At 44.2% G+C, this 19,139-nt stretch overlaps 1 protein-coding gene across 1 annotated transcript; it reads left to right on the top strand.

The window, feature by feature from the left end:
* Positions 1-11,708: 11,708 nt before the first annotated feature.
* LOC144163830 (alpha-(1,3)-fucosyltransferase C-like) lies at positions 11,709-12,533 on the top strand. Its single transcript, XM_077694522.1, has one exon. It carries the CDS (start codon positions 11,709-11,711, stop codon positions 12,531-12,533), a length of 825 nt encoding a protein of 274 aa, XP_077550648.1.
* The last annotated feature ends 6,606 nt before the right edge of the window (positions 12,534-19,139 follow it).

The following is a 19,139-nucleotide window of genomic DNA, read 5'->3' as shown; positions in this document are numbered from 1 at the left end:
GCACCTGTTTAAGCTTTCACTTGCTGGTTATTACAATGTTCAGGCTCGCTTTTCTAACCCTGCTTTCAGGAATGATGTGAAATGCACTAGAACAGTGCCCAGCTAGCTATCCCCGAGTAGCTGTGGCGTGACAAATGAAAAAGGCGTTCAGCTCTATGAGCCTCCTGCATTGCGCCTCCACCTAACGTTTTCGAAAACAAACAATACCAAACTTGTTGCTGACTCTGTAAGAATACGTAGTTCTACTGAGGAGCAACTCTAGACCTCCGAAAATATCGTCGTACAGAATCAAAACTGAAGCCTATTTGAAGCTCTGTCTTCTTGTCTTAACTCATGTCCGATGACTTGAGGTTATCTTTTGACTTTCAGCCGGAACAGTTATCGCACAAGGCATGGGTGAAGTGAAATCACAAACGGCATGCTTTTTTCGGGGAAAAGTAGTGGGCGACGAAGGTATTATGGCAAATCGGGTTGAAGTTCTGTACCTGTGTAGTAGTGCCAAATATGAATTGCACAATGCACAAATGAAACAAATTACTGGAAAAGGGCTGAAAATTGTAAGTGCACTTGTCAGACATGCAGAAACCTTCACAAATACTTTTCGATTGAAAAAAGCTACCCGTTCTCCAATCCAAAGCTTACTAGTGAATAGCGGTGTCATTTTCTTGTAGTTCTCACTTTTAAACGCTGTCCTATTACAAAGCTGACGACGTCATTTGATACTTGACTTTCTGGGAGCCTTTTTACCAAAAAATATAATGGTTATGCAGCATAACCACAAGTGACATTCTTTTTTTTTGTCTAGCTTAGCAGCCACAGCACCTATCAAAAAAACGTATGCTGCTCAATCCTTAGAAAACATCGTCAGAATTCTCACTGTAGCCAGAGGAAGAAAATTAGAACTGATTTTAAAACTGCAGTGTCTAGATAAACCATTGGGATGCGTTACGTGTAAGAGAAATGATAACATGGATATTGGCAATATACAGAATTGATCACGGGTGATTGGTGCTTTATATTGCTGAGTTTTTTATGTTGTAGTTGTTCTCATGCAGGCCGGTGGTTAGTCTAGGCACTGCACCTTTAAATCTGGTTTACATTTTCTCGCTTAGGCAACCTTGAGATTTTCGGGAAAGTTTTTTGCAACCTGAGGTGTTTATGTTTTCTCAGACAGGAGCATGGCTGCTGCACTTGAAAAAAAGCATGCGGCCTATGGTCATGCTGCATTACCATCAACTTTTCTTGATAAAAAATCTCCCAGCAAGTCAAATACCAAATCACGTTGCTAGCTTTGCAATCCGATGGTGGTGACCGATGATAATTACCTGGAAATCACACCAGCTTTCCACTACTGAGCTTTCGTTCGGAGGAAAGGTCGTCTTTTTGCGAAAGCTTATCTCCTAAGGTTCCCCGCATGTGTATCAAGTGGACCTGGCATTTTCAGCCACATTCCAGCAGTTCTCAATCTGTTTTTGTGTTGCAAAATTCATGTTTCGTGCTACTGCGCAGTTACCCAACTTCAAGCCGATTTTTTATAGAACCACCGTTGCCCTTTTTTCTATATACACACTTTTTTCGAAAGTGTGTATATCCGAACTTTAGTTGCTTTGTTGAACCCAAGGTAAGTAGAGCGCCTAAGAATAAGAGAGATTAGACAAGTCGAAGTGGGATTTCTTTGTGGAAGGTCGCTACTTAAAACTAAGAGGACATGGAAAAGATAAATTTAGGTAAAAGTAAACTGCAATAAAATTAAACCGTCGGGGGTGGATGTTACAGCTTTGTCATACACGTCTAATGCCCTTGAAGAATGAAGCGCTCTATCGATAGGCGCCTTAATCCCAGTATGCCGGTGTGTGCTTTTATTGCGCGTTTTCCCCCACCAATATAGAATCTTCAAGAGCAAGGCATTGGAAAACTAATATCCTAGTGTCTTTGTGCCGTGATTACACGAGACCACCACCGGAGATGCCGAAAGCATGAGCCCTTAAGTTGCTTCGCATCTAATTAGCGAGCGGCAACGCTTTAAAGAAATTTTTAATAACCTCGTCCAGCGGTTTTACCAGGGGGATAAAACTTCGCCGTTTTTCGGTCCCGTGACCGCAGCGATCGTAACGGTTAGGGCCTGCAGTACGTACGAGCTTAAATTAACGTTGTTGTTGCATTTCATATGTATTATCAGGTAACTCTTCCATGTTTAATATGCAAGTTAGCTTAGCACTTGCAGTTCGAGATTGCGAAATACGAGCGCCACCCGGAGTGGGAAACGTGAACCGGGCCTTCCTTCCTCGCACCGCTGAAAAGGGGCGTTTTTTGTCCCGAACAAAGGTATGCTAAGTCTACGGTAAGTTTTATTCATCAAAACTAACGCACAAATGAATTCCGGCGTCATCACAAATGTTGCTTTGCTGAGTGGCGTCAAAATTCTTAACACCACGCCGGCAAAAAAATCTTTCGGATCCAAGCCGACGAAAGGTAGCATCTCCAGGCTGCTCGTTTTGCTTTTCTGCGCTTGCACGTCACAGGGGGATGCGGCTGCAAGAGCAGCTTTAGTTTTTAATTGAGCATACAAGGGCATTATTTATTTATAACATTCCGATTGTCTTCTTTGCGTCTTGAATTGTGCATGACATGCACGGCAGACGCACCGCCTCTGCCACCCGGGGTGCTCCGGGAAGGGTGTCAAGTTCAAGGAGTCCGGTCCACCGGGTACCGCTTCCAAATCTGATGACATGGATGTGAGACCTTCTCTGTCTGCTTCAAAGAGGAAGGAGCGGGTCCCTCCATCTAAACCTGTAGAGAAGTTTAAAAACCCCTCCAAAGAGTGCAAGCCCCGAAAGGCCCTACGTAAATAGCCACACTCCAAAAGCTCAAACACATCATAATTGGAATACAAAATATAGTTCAGTGGAACTGCAAAGGCCTTCTTAGAAACCTTTACGACGTGTATGAGATCATGCGTGCTTATCAGCCAAGTGTAATGTGTGTTCAGGAAACAGAATTAAATTCCAAGCACACAAATATCTTGAACAGTTATCTGGTATACAGAAAAGACAGAGTTGGCTGCACGCTCTTCTGGCGGTGTCGCCCTAATCACCAGCAAATTCTTAGCATGCCACCTTGTCACCTTTAACCCCGTTCTTGAGGCTGTAGCCATCCGCAAAATAATATTTAATAGGTTGATAACGGTATGCTCCATTTACATTATTCCAGATTTTGCACTTTCGAGCTCTGACTTCGAGGTGCTGGTCGACCAGCCACCCGAAACGTGCATCCTAACACGCGACCTTAATGTACACACAATTCTCTTTGGGGCTCTTCTCGCACGGATTCCCGAGGTCACCTGATAGGGGAGTTTTTAACATCCTCTGAAGCATGCCTTTTCTACAAGAAGCAGCATACATACCATAACATTGGACAAAACACATTTGTCTATTTGGCTCTGCAGTTCTCTTTCCCTGTCTTGAGTGGTGCGTGGGTACGGACCCATATCATAGTGACCACTTCCCCACCTCACTAACATATATAGGTAAAGGCTTATGCAGTCTATCTCCCCAAAACAGGTTCAATGAAGCAAGAGTTAACACGAACACATTTACAGAGACATCCAAACTATACAACACATCCATAGGACTCCTATACGTTAAAGAAGATACCCAACTCCTCACGGTGCACATCCTCGACGCCGCCTAAAAGTTCATTCCCCACGCCTCTGGTGCCCCGCGCAACCAGAGGAGGCCGTGGTGGAATAAGGACTCTACGCGCGCGTGAGAGGCCCAGAACAAGGCGTGCGGTATCTTTCGTCGGTACCCCACGTCGGGTAACCTCATTTTGTTCAAACTGGGTGAAGGCGTTAAGAAAACGTGTGCGCCGTGAAGCAAAACGAGAGAGTTGGCCCATCTTCTTGACATCCATTCATTCATACACAGATACACACAAACTCTGGACACGAATACGAAAACTCAAAGGACAGCAAACACACAGCCTGTCACTTGCAAGTACTACAGGGCACACACTCGTAGAGCAGGCTAACACACCCGCACAGCACTTCCAACACGTGTCCAGCTCAGCACATTACACTAACACCTTCATGCAACACAAAACATCTGCACAGAAAAAGGCCTTACATGACAAAGAAAGATCAACATCTTCTTACATCTTTGGATTCACACTCTATGATTTGAGGGCTGCCCTGAGCACGTGCAAACCTTCAGCTCCCGCCGCAGAGAAAATTACATACACCATGATACACCTACACCCAAACACTCTTGAGACACTCCTACACCTATAGAACAAAATATGGCTTTCGGGGCAACTTTTAATGTCTTAGAGGGAGGGCGTTGTAGTGGCTTTCCTTAAGGAAGGCAAGTACCCTTCCTCACCCTTTGCCCTGTCCTGCGGCGTGTGCAAGCTTCTCTAAAAGGTGATCAACAGCAGACTCATGTACGTCTTACAGTACAACGGTCTTCTAGAGAGGTGCCAAGCTGGCTTCAGGGCGGGAAGATCCCCCAATAATCAGTCGGTTGCTTTGGAGTCCGATATAAAAGATGCCCAAGTCCAAGGCCAATATTGCATGACAGTATTTTTGATATTGAAAAGGCATACAATACCGCATGGCGCTACGGCATTCTTAGAAACCACAAAGCCTTCGGTATATCAGGTAACATGCTGAACACTCTTCCCAGTTACCTGTCCGAAGAAACATTTCGGGTCAGAGTCGGTTCAACACTTTCAAACGTTCACGTGAAGAAAAATGGTGTGCCTTAAGATGGCGTTTTGAGTTGCAACTTCTTTATAGTAAAGTTGAACTATCTAGGACAGGCACTGCGGCCAACTATCTCCTGCTTGATTAATTTAGATGACGTTTAAATATCTTTCAAATCTTGTAACATATCCATTTGTGAATGTCAGCTCCAGCTTGGGGTAAACAAAATTTCTCGCTCGGCAGATGAAAATGGATTTAAACTTAATCCTTCTAAAAGTACCGGGGTTGTATTTTCAAAAATGCGGGGCCTCCTACCCTGTCTCGACGTAAAACTTAATGGTGATTCAATTCCAGGAAAAAAGGAAGTTTTTGGTGTGGTGTTTGACGAAAAACTCATATTCATCCCTCACATAAAACAACTCAAACAAAAATGCCCAAAAAACTATGAACATTCTGAACGTCCTATCTCACCAGTCATACGGTGCAGAGAAACACCTCCTGCTTCGAATTTATGTAGCGTTGGTAGGGTCACGGTTGGACTACGGAAGTGTTCAATCAATCAATCAATCATTGGTTATTTCAAGCATAAGTACATAATATTTGCAAACAGTGCTTGGACCCTTAGCCAAAGGCTAGTTGTGGGTCCAAATTCGGAAATACATAGTTGTAAGCAGTCTCATTGTTATCAATCAGTGTATAAACATATTGTCAGATTACAGTAACTACCAATACAACCAATACCAACATACAACCAATACCAATACAACCAATACCAATGAATACAACCAATACCAACATAACACGTGATGACTATTTGAAAAAAAAAAAGAAAGGCCGCGAACTTTGCGACTGTACGCAAGTGATTGTGCTGCGATCAAAAAGGAAAGAAAAAAAAAACAAGTACGTTTCTAGTGTTGGGGACACTCATGAGAATATAACAACAGAAAATGACTTTTCAGTTTTTTACAGAAGTTATGGTCATTCCTCAGGTCAACAGGGATTTTATTCCACACTTTCGCGCCAACGTACTGTATAAGTCGCTCACCATAACCATTATGAGTAAGGGGAAGATTGAAATTGTTATGGCTGAAATTTCTTGTGTGCCGTAATGGACTATTAAATAAGGAGACAGGAAATGGATGATTGTTCCTTACTATGCTGTATGTGATTCGAGCCGTTTTATCCTCACGCATGTGATCAAAAGGTAATAGTTGTAGCTGAGTAAACAAAGGCTTACTGTGTTCATTGTATTTGGCGAAATTCATAATTCTAATCACACGTTTTTTCAATCGTCTGATGGGGTTAAGGTAAGTAGTGAACGTCCAACCCCAGGACTCTAAAAAATATGTCAGGTGACTGCTGATAAAGGCATGGTAAAGTATAAGCAGGATGTTTGCGTCAAAAGAATCACGAGCTTGTAAAAGGGCGTAGCATCCGGATGCTACCTTCGAACAAACATGCGTAATTTGGTTCTTCCAATTTAAATTGCTGTCAAAGATAATACCTAGATATTTGAAGGAACTGGTTTGTTGAAGTGCATTATCGTTAATAATCGGTTTAATTATGCTGTAATTTAAAAGTTTTCTCGAAGAGTGAAAAATCATGTATTTAGTCTTCTTCGTGTTGATTGTCAATTTGTTTGTTGAAAACCAGTTTGATATTTCAGCTAGCTCTATGTTCATTTTATCTTGAAGTTCATCCTCAGTTTCGGCTGTGAATATGACAGCAGTGTCATCGGCATACATGAGCATTTCAGAAGAAATTATTTGACACAAGTCGTTTACATAGAGGGTAAACAGTAAGGGCCCAAGCACGGACCCTTGTGGAGCACCTGTTGTTATGTATCGTAGTGAAGACGTTATATTGTTAATGGACACTTTTTTCTGACGGTCGGTAAGAAAACTGGAAAATAGATGAAAGGTTTTGTCTCGGAAGCCATAATTTTTAAGCTTATCCAACATAATACTGTGATCGACTGTATCAAAAGCTTTTTGAAGATCTAAGAATACTACAGCGGCAAGTTTATTATTATGCAGGGTGGTATTAAGCATTTGCGTAAGTGAGAGCACAGCTGTTGATGTAGAGTATCGCGGGCGGAATCCATGCTGTTGCAGACAAATGACACGGTACTTTTCAAGAAACTTGTGGACGCGTTTTGCAATTAATTTTTCGAAAATAATATTGATGGCACTTAGAACTGAAATTGGTCGGTAACTGGATGGCTCAGATCGGTTACCTTCCTTAAATACAGGAGTAACTTTTGCTATTTTCAGACGTGATGGATATATACCATCAAGGAGAGAGTGGTTGAATAGATTACATAGTATGGGGCCAAGTATGTCAATGTTCTCTTGAATGAGGCGGGCGGTGATACCGTCTAGGCCTGCGGCTTTGTTTTTGGGATGACTGTTAACTATCGCCACTATTTTATTCAATTCAATGTCTTCCATAACAAAAGTGTTGCTTATTGGCGTAAGGATAGGCTTGTGTGTGTTACTCGTGCAAATTTTGGCCCCAAAGTCAGGGCCAACACTAGTGAAATAATAGTTAAAGGTTTCAACCGTTGTTTGAGTAACATTGTCAGGGGCTAAGTGTACCTTCTGGGAGTGTCCTATGACTTCTTTTAAAGTATTCCATATTTTCTTAGTGTTGCCAGAGGCGTGTGTGATGAGACTCGAATAAAATTCCTTTTTACGAGTCCTCATCAGAGCAACAGTCTTGTTACGGGTGTGTTTGAATTGACGGAGATAATATTCATTGCTTTTGTTATGTCTCCATTTATGATACCACTAATCTTTCTTTTTTATAACATCTAGAATTTGTTTAGTCATCCAAGGGCAAATTGGCTTGTCGCGTGAGTGGGCACGTGTATATCGGCTACTGTTGGCTATTATGTTGGTAAGAGTCTCAATGAGGTTTTCAAACTCTTCATTTACATCAATACGGTATATTAGATCAGGATTCAGTGAAAGGAGGTGCTTGCGTATCACGCGATAATCCAGATTATTAGCGAGGTTTGTAATTTTACGTTTCGTAGTTCCTGAGTCATGAATGGTCACATAAACAGGATAGTGATCTGAGATCGGACTACTATAAACCCCTGCGTCAGCACCTGCATCAATGTTTGTTAGAACATAATCGATTAAGGTTTCCGAACAACTTGTAACACGTGTCGGTTTTGTGATTAAATTACGAAAATTATAGGACTCGAGCCAGTTGGTGTAATCTATATTGGATGCGTTCATAGTGTCGATATTTACGTCACCAACAATGACTGCATGTTTTTTATATTGACTGGTGATGCATGAAAAAACATTTTCAAGTCTCTCAAGAAAATCGTCAAGACTGGAATTAGGAGGCCGATAGACCACGCCAAGAATGATACCATGTTCCATCAAGATAAAAAGTGTTTCAATCTCTGGTACAGAGCATGTAATTTTTGTTAGGACAGAGTAGGCAAAATTGTTTTTAAGATAAAGTGCGACGCCTCCGCCACGGGAGTGCGAATCACGCGGGTTAGAGACCATCGTGTAATCAGGAAGCGACATTTCTTTGTGTTTTTTTAGCCACATTTCTACAATAGCTAAAGCGGTAAACTGATGATTCTGTTGAGCAATAAAGGCAGACAGGTCGTTTATATTTCTTCTTAGGCTGCGGATGTTAGTGTAAAAAACAGATATGTCTTCTTCGGTGCATCTTGGATTGAACATCGGCATTGCAACCATTAAAGAAGGTGATGCTTTGTGTGTGCACCTACGTTATCATTTCAAGGTCGTCCTCGCATATGACATGTACTGCCTTTGATTTCTCGGTTTTGCGCATCAGAATCTTGCCATCAACCACCCAGGCAAATTTCCAATTATTTTCGCGCTTAGTCCTGATGGCCTTCCCAAGCAGAACTTTGTTTTCTAGGCATAAATGCTCGTTGACGAAAACGGGTTCGTTTCCCCCAAAGCCGAGCATTCCGGTGTTTAGCCTGGTCTTCTTGGCAGCAAGCAAGAACTGGTCACGCTTGCTGCGGGAGACAAACCTGGCTATTATATTGGAGGGGCCGTCACCTCTTGTTTGTACACGGTGAACAATATCTATGTCTTGGATTGACATGTCAACCTTCAAGGTAGCAGCTGCGTTCTGTACAACTTTATGCAGATCCTCATCTTGAGAGGAGGGAACACCTTTCAGCTCAATATTGTTGCGCCTTCCGTACTGGTTGAGCTCAATCAGCTGCTTTTGGACATCTCTGAGTTCTTTGTTTAGCCTCTGGTTTTCTTTGTGGCATTCCAAGGTCTGACCTTGCGCCACTATTAGCTCTTTCCGCATAGTCTTCACGTCGCCTTTTATTTCGTCAAAACTATCGCTGAAAAATTTCAGAGAATTTTTGACAGTTTCGAGCTCATCTTTTACATCTTTGTTTGAGGAGGCTAGGTTGCGTATTTCGGTTTTTATTTCTGTTGTTGCTTCCACCAACTTAACTATGAGTTCGTTCAAGACCTTCACCACTGCCTTGATGCTGTTAGGAGCTTTGTCCCCCAATGCACTCGCGATTTCTTCTAGCGGGTGTGGTGGGTCTGGCATTATGACAAAGTATGCAAGAATATAAACCCTTGAAAACACGGGGAAGCAGGTGGGGCACAACAAAACAAACTCAGAGCAGTCCAGCAGCCGCAACAAGTGTAAAAGGAAAAAAGAGCACAGCTCTTCTATGTGCCTACCTGCAGCATGAAGAAGCAGGGATTAGCACGCGTGAAGCATACGGCTGCATGGACGGCTCTGAAGTGCCTCTGGTCGGTGTTGACTCCGTATATGTAGTCCTTGGTCACGCCCCCGAGACACCACGTGATGCAGCCGGAATCCCTTGGAGTGACGTTGCTGAGTGATCTTCTGTATGGCCTTATCCACGTCGATAGTAGCCGGCCCGGAAAATGACGTCACGGTTTCTCTTGTCCGATAGCCTGCAGCATGAAGAAGCAGGGATTAGCACGCGTGAAGCATACGGTTGCGTGGACTGCTCTGAAGTGCCTCTGGTCGGTGTTGACTCCGTATATGTAGTCCTTGGTCACGCCCCCGAGACACCACGTGATGCAGCCGGAATCCCTTGGAGTGACGTTGCTGAGTGATCTTCTGTATTGCCTTATCCACGTCGATAGTAGCCGGCCCGGAAAATGACGTCACGGTTTCTCTTGTCCGTTAGCCTGCAGCATGAAGAAGCAGGGATTAGCACGCGTGAAGCATACGGCTGCGTGGACTGCTCTGTAGTCCACGCAGCCGTAGTCCACGCAGTGTTGTGCATGGGTCAGCCACGAAAACAGCCCTTAAACTTTTCGAACCAGTGTTTCACACAGGTCTTCGCCTCTCTTGTGGCGAATTCCGTTCCAGTCCTGTAACAGTCTTTATACAGAGCGCGAGAAATGGTGCTTATCATAACACCGAACCAATGTTGACCAATATGCCTCCAAAATGTCATCAATGGATAACCATTATTTTAAACCTGTTTTTCACGATACATCTGCCACTCAGCTCGTTTTAAACCGCCCATCAATTTCTGTTCCCATCACTCAGTGAGTGAGGAACGAGGTAACCATTCATGAGGTCTCCATCTTAGATACATTCAAATCATCTCACCCTGAACTTCTAGCACCGTGGCTTCTAGTACAGAACTTCTAGTACAGGACACCAACAACTGGGATTTAGCATCAATTCATGTATCTGCTGGAAACATACAGGGCTGCACAGGTTTTCAGTGATGCTTCTAAACCGTTCACTGCAGTGTCTTGTGCTGCGCACAGACCCAATTTTGAAGCAGATAGAACCATAAATGTAACGACAAGTATTTTTATGGCAGAAGCATATGGCGTCTTTCTGGTTGTAAGTCACATAGTTGAACATCATATTCCTAAATCCATCATCAATACAGATTCGCTGAGGCTTGTCCGTACATTGTCACCAGAGAGTGATCGAAAAACTATGTCGTTATGTTGTAGTGAAATTATTTATGTTGGCGTATTTTGCTATTTTATGTTTTTTATGTAATCCTCTTTTGCTGCCGTCGTGCCTTGGGTCTTCAGTGAGGTACACGCAAGGAAGTTGGTTCTGGAGGTAGCCATGATGATTGCGTATTGCTTCCCTCACTATTGGGTGGCGTCTGCGCAGATAACTGGATGATCCCAACCGAGGGTAGTCCTAAGCGCTCGAGCCCGCGTTTGTCAGCAACCCTCGTCGTGTGATGGGTTCATATTTCTAAGCAAAGGAAACCTCTTCAGTTGTTGTCGCGAAGAGTCCGGGAGTACATCAGGCGTATCGACAATCTGTGCTGGCCAGCCAACCTGGTGAATAATGCGGCGACCCGCCGCTGTTCTGCTCATTTGGGAGCATCTGTTTAGAAAGATGGCCCCCTATCACCTCTTCCACCGTGTTGTGGAGCCCCGTGCTAGGCAGCCTCTCTGTGGACGCACTCGTGGGAAGAATATAGGCCAGGTCAACCCACTTTCTAATCATTATATAAGCATCTTTGGGTCCTCCTTTCCGAGATCACAGAGGATGGCGCAAGTGACTTTCGAGAGGGCAAAAGCATGAATCAAACGAAAGGTATCGGATACCTTGAGGCCTCGCTTCCTAGTGGAAGCTCACGTGATCACGTGTAGGATTTGATTGATGCCATGTATGAGGCGCTACAAGGATACTCCACTCTTGGTGTTGGCCTGGGGATGTAGGCCCAGCATTTTCAAATGAAATCATTTTATTTGTTTTGAAATCAAATCACCTTATTCAAACATCTTACGATGCTTAGGGGCAAGGACAAAAAGCCCAGAAAAGGCTTGACGGGGGTCCGTGCCCACTACAAGGCATAGAGTAAAGCAGGGGCTGGGTGAACACATCTTTCTGGCTCGTGAGAACGGCTCGCGGTTCGCTGGAATCACTTTGTCGCGGCGGAAAACGAGTCTGAGTGAGAGCTACTATTAAACATCACGTGATTCGTTTTCCATTTCATTTCAGTTACCGCGAATGAATGCCGTTCTTGCGACGCAAGGATAAGCTCGGCCGGCCTGACAAACCTGGAATTCTGCTCTGGACAACTATATTCGGCGGCTGGTACTCGGATCTGAGTCCATGGGGAACAGCTGAACTTCCTTTTGGTCGCTTCTACATATCCAATGGCAGGCGGACTCTGGCCATCAGTGACGCCTTGGTCTTCTATGCTTGCGACATGAATGGCTCCGACCTGCCTCCTCGCAGGCCACCGGGACAGAAGTGGGTGTTTTGGACAAAGGAGGCTCCAACAGGGTGTCACATGTACCGTCTCGTCCCCTTCAAGAGCTCGATAAACTGGACCATGACATATAGGCGTGATTCAAACATAGTGCATGCGTACGCCAAAGTTGAACAGAAGAAGAATCCCACCTCATTCTCGTCTTCCCGCCTCAAAATGGTTTGGAAGGGGAAGAAACGTCTGGCTATCTGGCCAGTAAGCCACTGCAACACATCAGCCAAGCGCGAGGATTTCGTCCGGGAGCTGCGCCGGCATATGCTAGTCGACACTATCGCGAAATGTGGCAGGAGGTCCTGTAGCCCACGCAGCCACTCTTGTTACCAACAGTTCGAGCGTAAATACTTCTTTCACTTGTCGTTTGAGAACAGTATTTGTAAAGACTACGTAACAGAAAATCTGTACGCAACGCAACCCTACGACGTCGTACCGGTGAAGTTCGGAGAGAAAAAGAAACGCCTCGCCACGCCTGGCTCTTATATTGATGCCCTCAAATTCAGCTCACCAAAAGATCTCGCTGGCTATCTTAAAAAAGGGCCCATCTCCCCGCGAGGGGGACTCGAGTAAATGCGTCGCATTGGGGGTGGGTGTATTGCCTTAACGTTTAGTGTTTAGGGAGTTGGTGGTAGTGAATGCGTTGTATTAGCAGCTTCTTGACGTAGTTTGAATGAGTCAAGGATATAAGGCGCGTTCGTAGCCTTCCATTCTGTGTCGGCTTTGTGGCGCAGTGGGTAGAGCACCACGTACCTTGCGTTTCGCCCGCAGGGTGGTGGGATCGAAACCAGGCGCCCGTAAGTATTATTTTTTTATATAGTGTAGGGGGAGGGGTGCGGACCTGTTGTTGAGAGCGAGGATGGTAGCGTGATGCGGGAGAGGAGGAGTGGGGGAGAGGACGCACCTGGAACGGATGTTGCGGACGCCGAGGCACGCTAACGCCGGGTGACATCGTGAGTTGAAGAAATGCTGTGCATTTAAAACGCGGAGCACGTTAAAATACACTAATTGAGCTTGAATTGGCAGACGCAGCTGCTTGTGGACACAAATGTACACACAAAGATTGCGATATAAATAACAAAGCTAAACAATATCAAGATAGGAGAACAAGAATAATCCGATGTACTTAATATGCGTAAGATACGAAAAAGGATAAACGAAAAAGCTAGGACAATGAGCGTTACACCAAACCACAGTATGCGCGAGAACCAAATGTGCGCGATAAGAAGAACTGGCACGTTTCAGATGACCCAAAAAAATGAACTCAGGATATTGCTACCTGCACTGTGGTTCGGTTTACAGAAATATTTTTAATAAATCTTTAAATTATTTACGCATTTTATTATGTTTTGGGAATAACATTTTGGGTATCACATCTGGGGTGTGTTTTTGGTACAGTTCGTTTACTGTCGATGGGAAGCGAAATTTTAACATCTGTTTTCCGTAATTAGTGGGGCAAACAATAACTTCCCATTTTTCTGCATTTCGTGCCTTGTAAGCTCGTGCCTTGTAAGCTCGGTTAATTCAGCTAATGAATTGTTGTGCTTAACTATTTCCGACTTGTAATAACGGGTCAGTCTATAGGTATAAAAAGAGTGCACACGGATACTGTGAATTTTTTAAACTGTTCAGCAGGGTGAGAATAGTATAGGGCCTTGGCTATAATGCGGATTACACGTTTCTGTAAACGCGATGGTTTATAAATATTTTCAGCTGTGGTCGTTGCCCAAACCAGGGCGCCGTAATTCATACTCGAGGAAAACAGAGAATTGTAGAAAAGTGTATTCACTGAAATGGGAAACGATGCACAGTATCGAAGCAAAAACCAACCCGTACGTGAACGTTTTTGCGTAAGGTTGGTAACGTGGTCGTGCCACGACATATTTTCTGCGAAAATGATTCCAAGAGTTTTAAAATGGCGAAAGGCTTCAATTGCATTGTTATTGATTACAAGCGACGGAAGATCAAACACTTTTTTACGTGGGTGAATCATCATATCCTTTGTCTTATTAATGTTGATCTTTAGGCCAGTTTCACTTCTCCAGTTGTTTATTTGTTGCAATGACCTATTCGCTCGCTCAGCTAAAACGATGGTTGTCTCCACAGTGAAAAACATACTTTGGTCGTGGGCGTAAAAATATAGTCAGAAGAATTGTCGATTTTAACTATATCATTAAAATAAATTAAAAACAAGAACAGCCCTAAAATACTCCCCTTACGAACCCCTGATGGTACTAGCTTTACGACTGGGCAATGTCGGTGAATGTCGACGTATTGTGTCCGATATTGTAAGTAGGAAATTTATAAAAAAAGCACTGTTTCATGGAAACCTTAGTATAGGAGCTTTTAATGAGGATATTGCTAGTGATGAGGTCGAAAGCTTCGTGAAATTTAAATAAAGTATAACACCATTTTTTGTTTTTCAGAATTGTCTAGTATCAGTTCTTTTTGAGCAAGCAAAGCTAGTTCGGTCGATTTATTTTTTGAAAGCCGTACTGCGCAGGCGTTATCAGTTTTTGCTTGTCGGCGAAAGCCAGCAGACGTTCAAGGATAAATTTTTCGAAGCTCTTGCAAAAGACGGGAAGAATGGAAATCAAGCAATAATTTGACAGATCGTCTTTTATGCCCTTTTTATAGATTACGGTAACTCTGGCGGACTGCACGTTTCGCGGAAACACAGCGGACGAAAAGCAAGCAATAAATATATGCGTCAAAATTGGTGCTCCTACGTAGATGGCGTGTATAATTGGCGTGATTTGAAGGCCATAAGCATCTTCCGTCTTACTGTTGCTGAGCGACACAAACGCTGCAATAACTTCACTATTAGTGACTGGCTTTAAAAACGTAGTGTGAGCTTTATTTGGCTCCCTGTAAGAGTAATTGCCAGTTTCCTTTTACGGTTGTGCCACGGAAAATACGTAATTGTAAAGACATCGGCGAGTTCGATACCGTTTGTTTCAACATTATTAATAGTTACTTTTGAGAGAGTTTTTGGTGGCTGCCTGGTTTTACGATTGACTACCTTCCACACGTCCTGCGATTGTCCTGCATACGAACTAAAAAGTTTGGTGCTGTAACTCTTATTGGCGTTCTGAAATTCCTGATTTACAAAATTTCGATAGCCTGGCCATTGTGGAATATTTTAATGAGTTCTTTGATGCGTCGTTTCCCGTGAGGGCAGACGAAAAGAAGCGGTAAATTTTCACTTGAACACTGGACGGCACAGGATTTAGCACATTGGCGTATTAGACGTCAGAGGCCATGCGTTGGTGTGAGCTTCCTTTTATTTTTGTAACTCTTAGCACATCTGAAACGCGCACAGGGCCGCTAGATGTGCCGTGGGAGGACCGTACAGCGCGCGAGTGGTCGTCTGACGCTGCCACGTGGCATTCATGGACAATGCACGGTATAAATCCATAGATGTGCTTGGTGAGTGCACCACCTGACTTTATGTTTCCGCATGGGCTCGTAGCTAAATCGGTAAGACAACGGGCTCTCGCTTTATTATTCTAATAGTTCCAAGTTCTATTCGAGGCGGTGCCACCAAATTTTTTTATTCGTTCGCGGGCGTTTTCTGTTGACACCAACGGTCATGAAAGAACACTTGCCGGGTAGAGGTAAGAAGCTTTTCTTTAAAATGTAGAAACGAAAGACTAACGGGTAGTAAACTTGAATTTAATTGATGTTTCGGGCTATAGGATACATGTAGTGTTTTCGGACGCCCTTTCCCTACTTGGAGAGTTCTCTTTCCGTCGTCCTCCAGCATATTTGCCTTCTTCTCACTTGCTAGCTAGCAGCGTAGAGTAAAATTAAAATACAGAAATATGGAACGCAGAAAACAAAGTAACTCAAGCAGGTTCATTAGACAGGACGAGTTCACTGCAATGTGCTAGAACAATGACACGTGAATAACTCCAGTCACCAATATCCTTAACTCCACCACCTCACCCCCCACAAAAAATTAGAGTACCCTCATGAGCCCTCTGAGGGAAGTTCTTCTATCGAACACTAAATTTTCGCGGGTGTCTTGGCCTTTTGATCTCTCCCATTCATACACCATTAAAGCACTGCACGGCCATAAAATTGACTCGTCCGCCCATTTCCTACTGTTTCTTTGTAACGGAAGTAGCACAGCTGCAAAGGCTGGGATCACACTACAATGTCGCCGATACTGTGTCCCTTACTCCGGGAACGATTATTGCGAACACCTCCCTGTACACAACACGCCTTTAAGTGCACCCCACATTCTCTGTTTCCGGGCCACGTAGAGGTACAGACATAATGTCACGTCAGTAAAAAACGGCGATTGACAAGGTGGTCAAGGTAATGGGAGCGTTACAAAAAAAGGAAGCGCATTGTTACATTGGCGAAGGCGCTCTAGAGCAAACCTTCGTCAACTCGTCGTAGTGTGGTGAAGGAGCGGCCTTCAGAGGAGTTGCTTCCGTGCATAACGAAGAAGGGCCAGATAGAAATTTAACTTCTATAAAGAATGGCGAGTGGACAACATCCACGAAAGAGACAGTAGCACACTCCCGTGCTAATCCCGCACACTCCCGCACACTCCCGCGAAAGAGACAGTAGCACACTCCAACGCTCAGAGTGACGTTTTGAAACTTTACCCGGAACGCGCTGCACGACGCTGACAGACAGCGCCTATTTGTAACCAGAACTGCTAACGGTAACCAAGTGCACTACGTGTTGTGCACAGCACCAAAATTCAAACACACAAACAAAAGCACTCTTGCAGATCTGGAGGTGCGATCAGTCAGACGCCACCACTATGAATGGCCGCTCGCATTGGTTCTGCCGCGGCGCATTCTCGAAACCGCATGAGCGCTACAAGTGATTTTCCTCTCCATCTCCAATTTCCATTCTGGAAAATATCACAGCGCAGCGCCGTTGCATGCGCTGTCAAAACTGCGCACCGCGTCAACAAACAAACACGCATACAACACACGCACACAAACACACACACACTCATGCACACACACAAACATGCATGCACGCACACAAATACACACACTCAGACACGCACACATAAACACACACACGCTCACACACGCGCATGGACAACACACACACGCGCCCACAGAAACGCACGCACACATACAAACACACACACGCGCGCCACGCACATGCACGTGCATATACACGGACGCACACACCCACTAACACGCACACACAAGCACACACGTACACTAACGCACAAACGCACACACACCCACATACGTACCCACGCACACACGCGCACACAGAAACGAACGCACACAATCGCACACAAACACACGCACACATAAACACACACACGCTCACACACGCGCATGGACAACAGACACACGTGCACACAGAAACGCACGCACACAATCGCACACAAACACACGCACACATAAACACACACACGCTCACACACGCGCATGGACAACACATCAACAAACGCACACACACATGGACGCACACGCACACGCGCACACGAACACGCAACGCACATTCACACGCCCGCCCACACACGCATGCTCCCACACACCCAAACTCCTGCACGCATACGCACACCCACACACGCCCAAGCACACAACCTCACACACACAAACCCATTCGCACAGAGCGCGGGCGCCAACATACCCCGACGATTGGTAACGTCACCTGGGACACGAACCACCGCTTCCCTTTAGCCCGACATTATTCATTTGTCATCGAAGGTGCCAGTCACGCATGCAGGCACAAAATGTGCGCTGATTTGGAACCTGCACTGATGGAACGACGAGAAGAGTGCCCACCTATGGGTCAACGCATTGACTGCTTCGGAGACAACACGAGATTTTTTTTGCAATGATTGAAGCTTCTCCGCAATACCCACACTTTAAACCCCTCGAGAACCTAGTGCAAACTTTATACTGAAGCCATATTTTGTATATTTGCAGTTTTCACAAAAAAAAAACGTTACGTGATAAGAAAAAATATCATAGAACATTTTAGAAATTAGTTGTGATCGGGATAAAAAGATCGGCGTCCGTAGAGTTACGCTCGTTCCTGAGTGCCTGGTGGCCCCTCGCGGAACTAGGGATGAGTGTGAAAGCTGGGTATGATATTTGTATGTTTTCCGTGTTGCGTTATGTCCCTTGGAAATATTATTATGTGTTTTTTTTTCAAGAAAGATGTAGTCGAAAATTAGCACTCTGTCAGTGTGCATCCTTCCTATCCGCGTGTTTGTAGTTTATCTTCCCTCTACATCGGTTTGTCCGCTGCTTTTCAGGCCCTAAACGTCGAACAAACGTCGGAGTGAGCGACGGTAATGGAGCATCTACCTACACCATGCGCCGCCGTTCTTAACATGTGTCGTCGTTGCAACTTAAAAAATTAGAAAACATTACCGATTGTCTTCAAACGTAGAAAAGTGACAATCCTTGATAACTCCGTGTGTAATTGTTTTTTGGGGCAAAAATAAATGGCTTCGCACTGCGCTTAGCAGGCAATTTTGCTTTGACTAGTATAATGGGGAATGATGATTATTTTTGCAACTTAGGCACGATGCTCCTCTCCGTTTTGAACTCGTAAACAAATTTCCATACTCCATTTGCACTATCGGCCCCAGCAGATAACAATGCCCTTCAACATAAAATGGAAGAAAACTCTTCTTCCGCTGAGTACTCGCTCAGAGTGATGCTTTTTTCTGTTAAATGCAAGGCACATTTTACTAGTGATAGACACAGCCCTACGTGTTCCTAAATGTAGGATGTAGTGAAGCTAATTCTAAAACATCTGATTTTGTTGCGGAGCTCTTAGAGCACATGCTGAGAATCTTTTAAAAAAAATTGTCAAAGTCAAATTACTTTTTTTGTTTAGGTGCTAATTTGATGTTGCTCTCGAAAAACCAATCTTGTTTTTGACGGTGCCTTCGTCCGATGTAGAGTGGAAACCAGCTGTTTTATATCCCAATAAATTTAGAAAGAATTAGACAGTCTGATTGAAAATGCCTCAATGAAGATTTGGTTTTATTAAATGCTTTGGCATCATAGCCGTAAATATACCTTAAGTCAACCAGGAATAAATACATCCGAACCAAAATACCAGACACAAATATTAAAAGCCCAATACACACGCGTTTTTATGCGAAAGAAATCTTCTGGGGTACATCGCCATTGTAATACTTTGAACGAAGCAAGTACAATTACACCCAATTTA

The sequence above is a fragment of the Haemaphysalis longicornis genome, unplaced genomic scaffold, assembly GCF_048455015.1.
Source record: "Haemaphysalis longicornis isolate Haplotype H1 unplaced genomic scaffold, Haemaphysalis longicornis Haplotype H1 scaffold_13, whole genome shotgun sequence".
NCBI lineage: Eukaryota > Metazoa > Arthropoda > Arachnida > Ixodida > Ixodidae > Haemaphysalis > Haemaphysalis longicornis.
The sequence above is the reverse complement of the archived record's forward strand: the minus strand, read 5'-3'. Positions and strand labels throughout refer to the sequence as shown.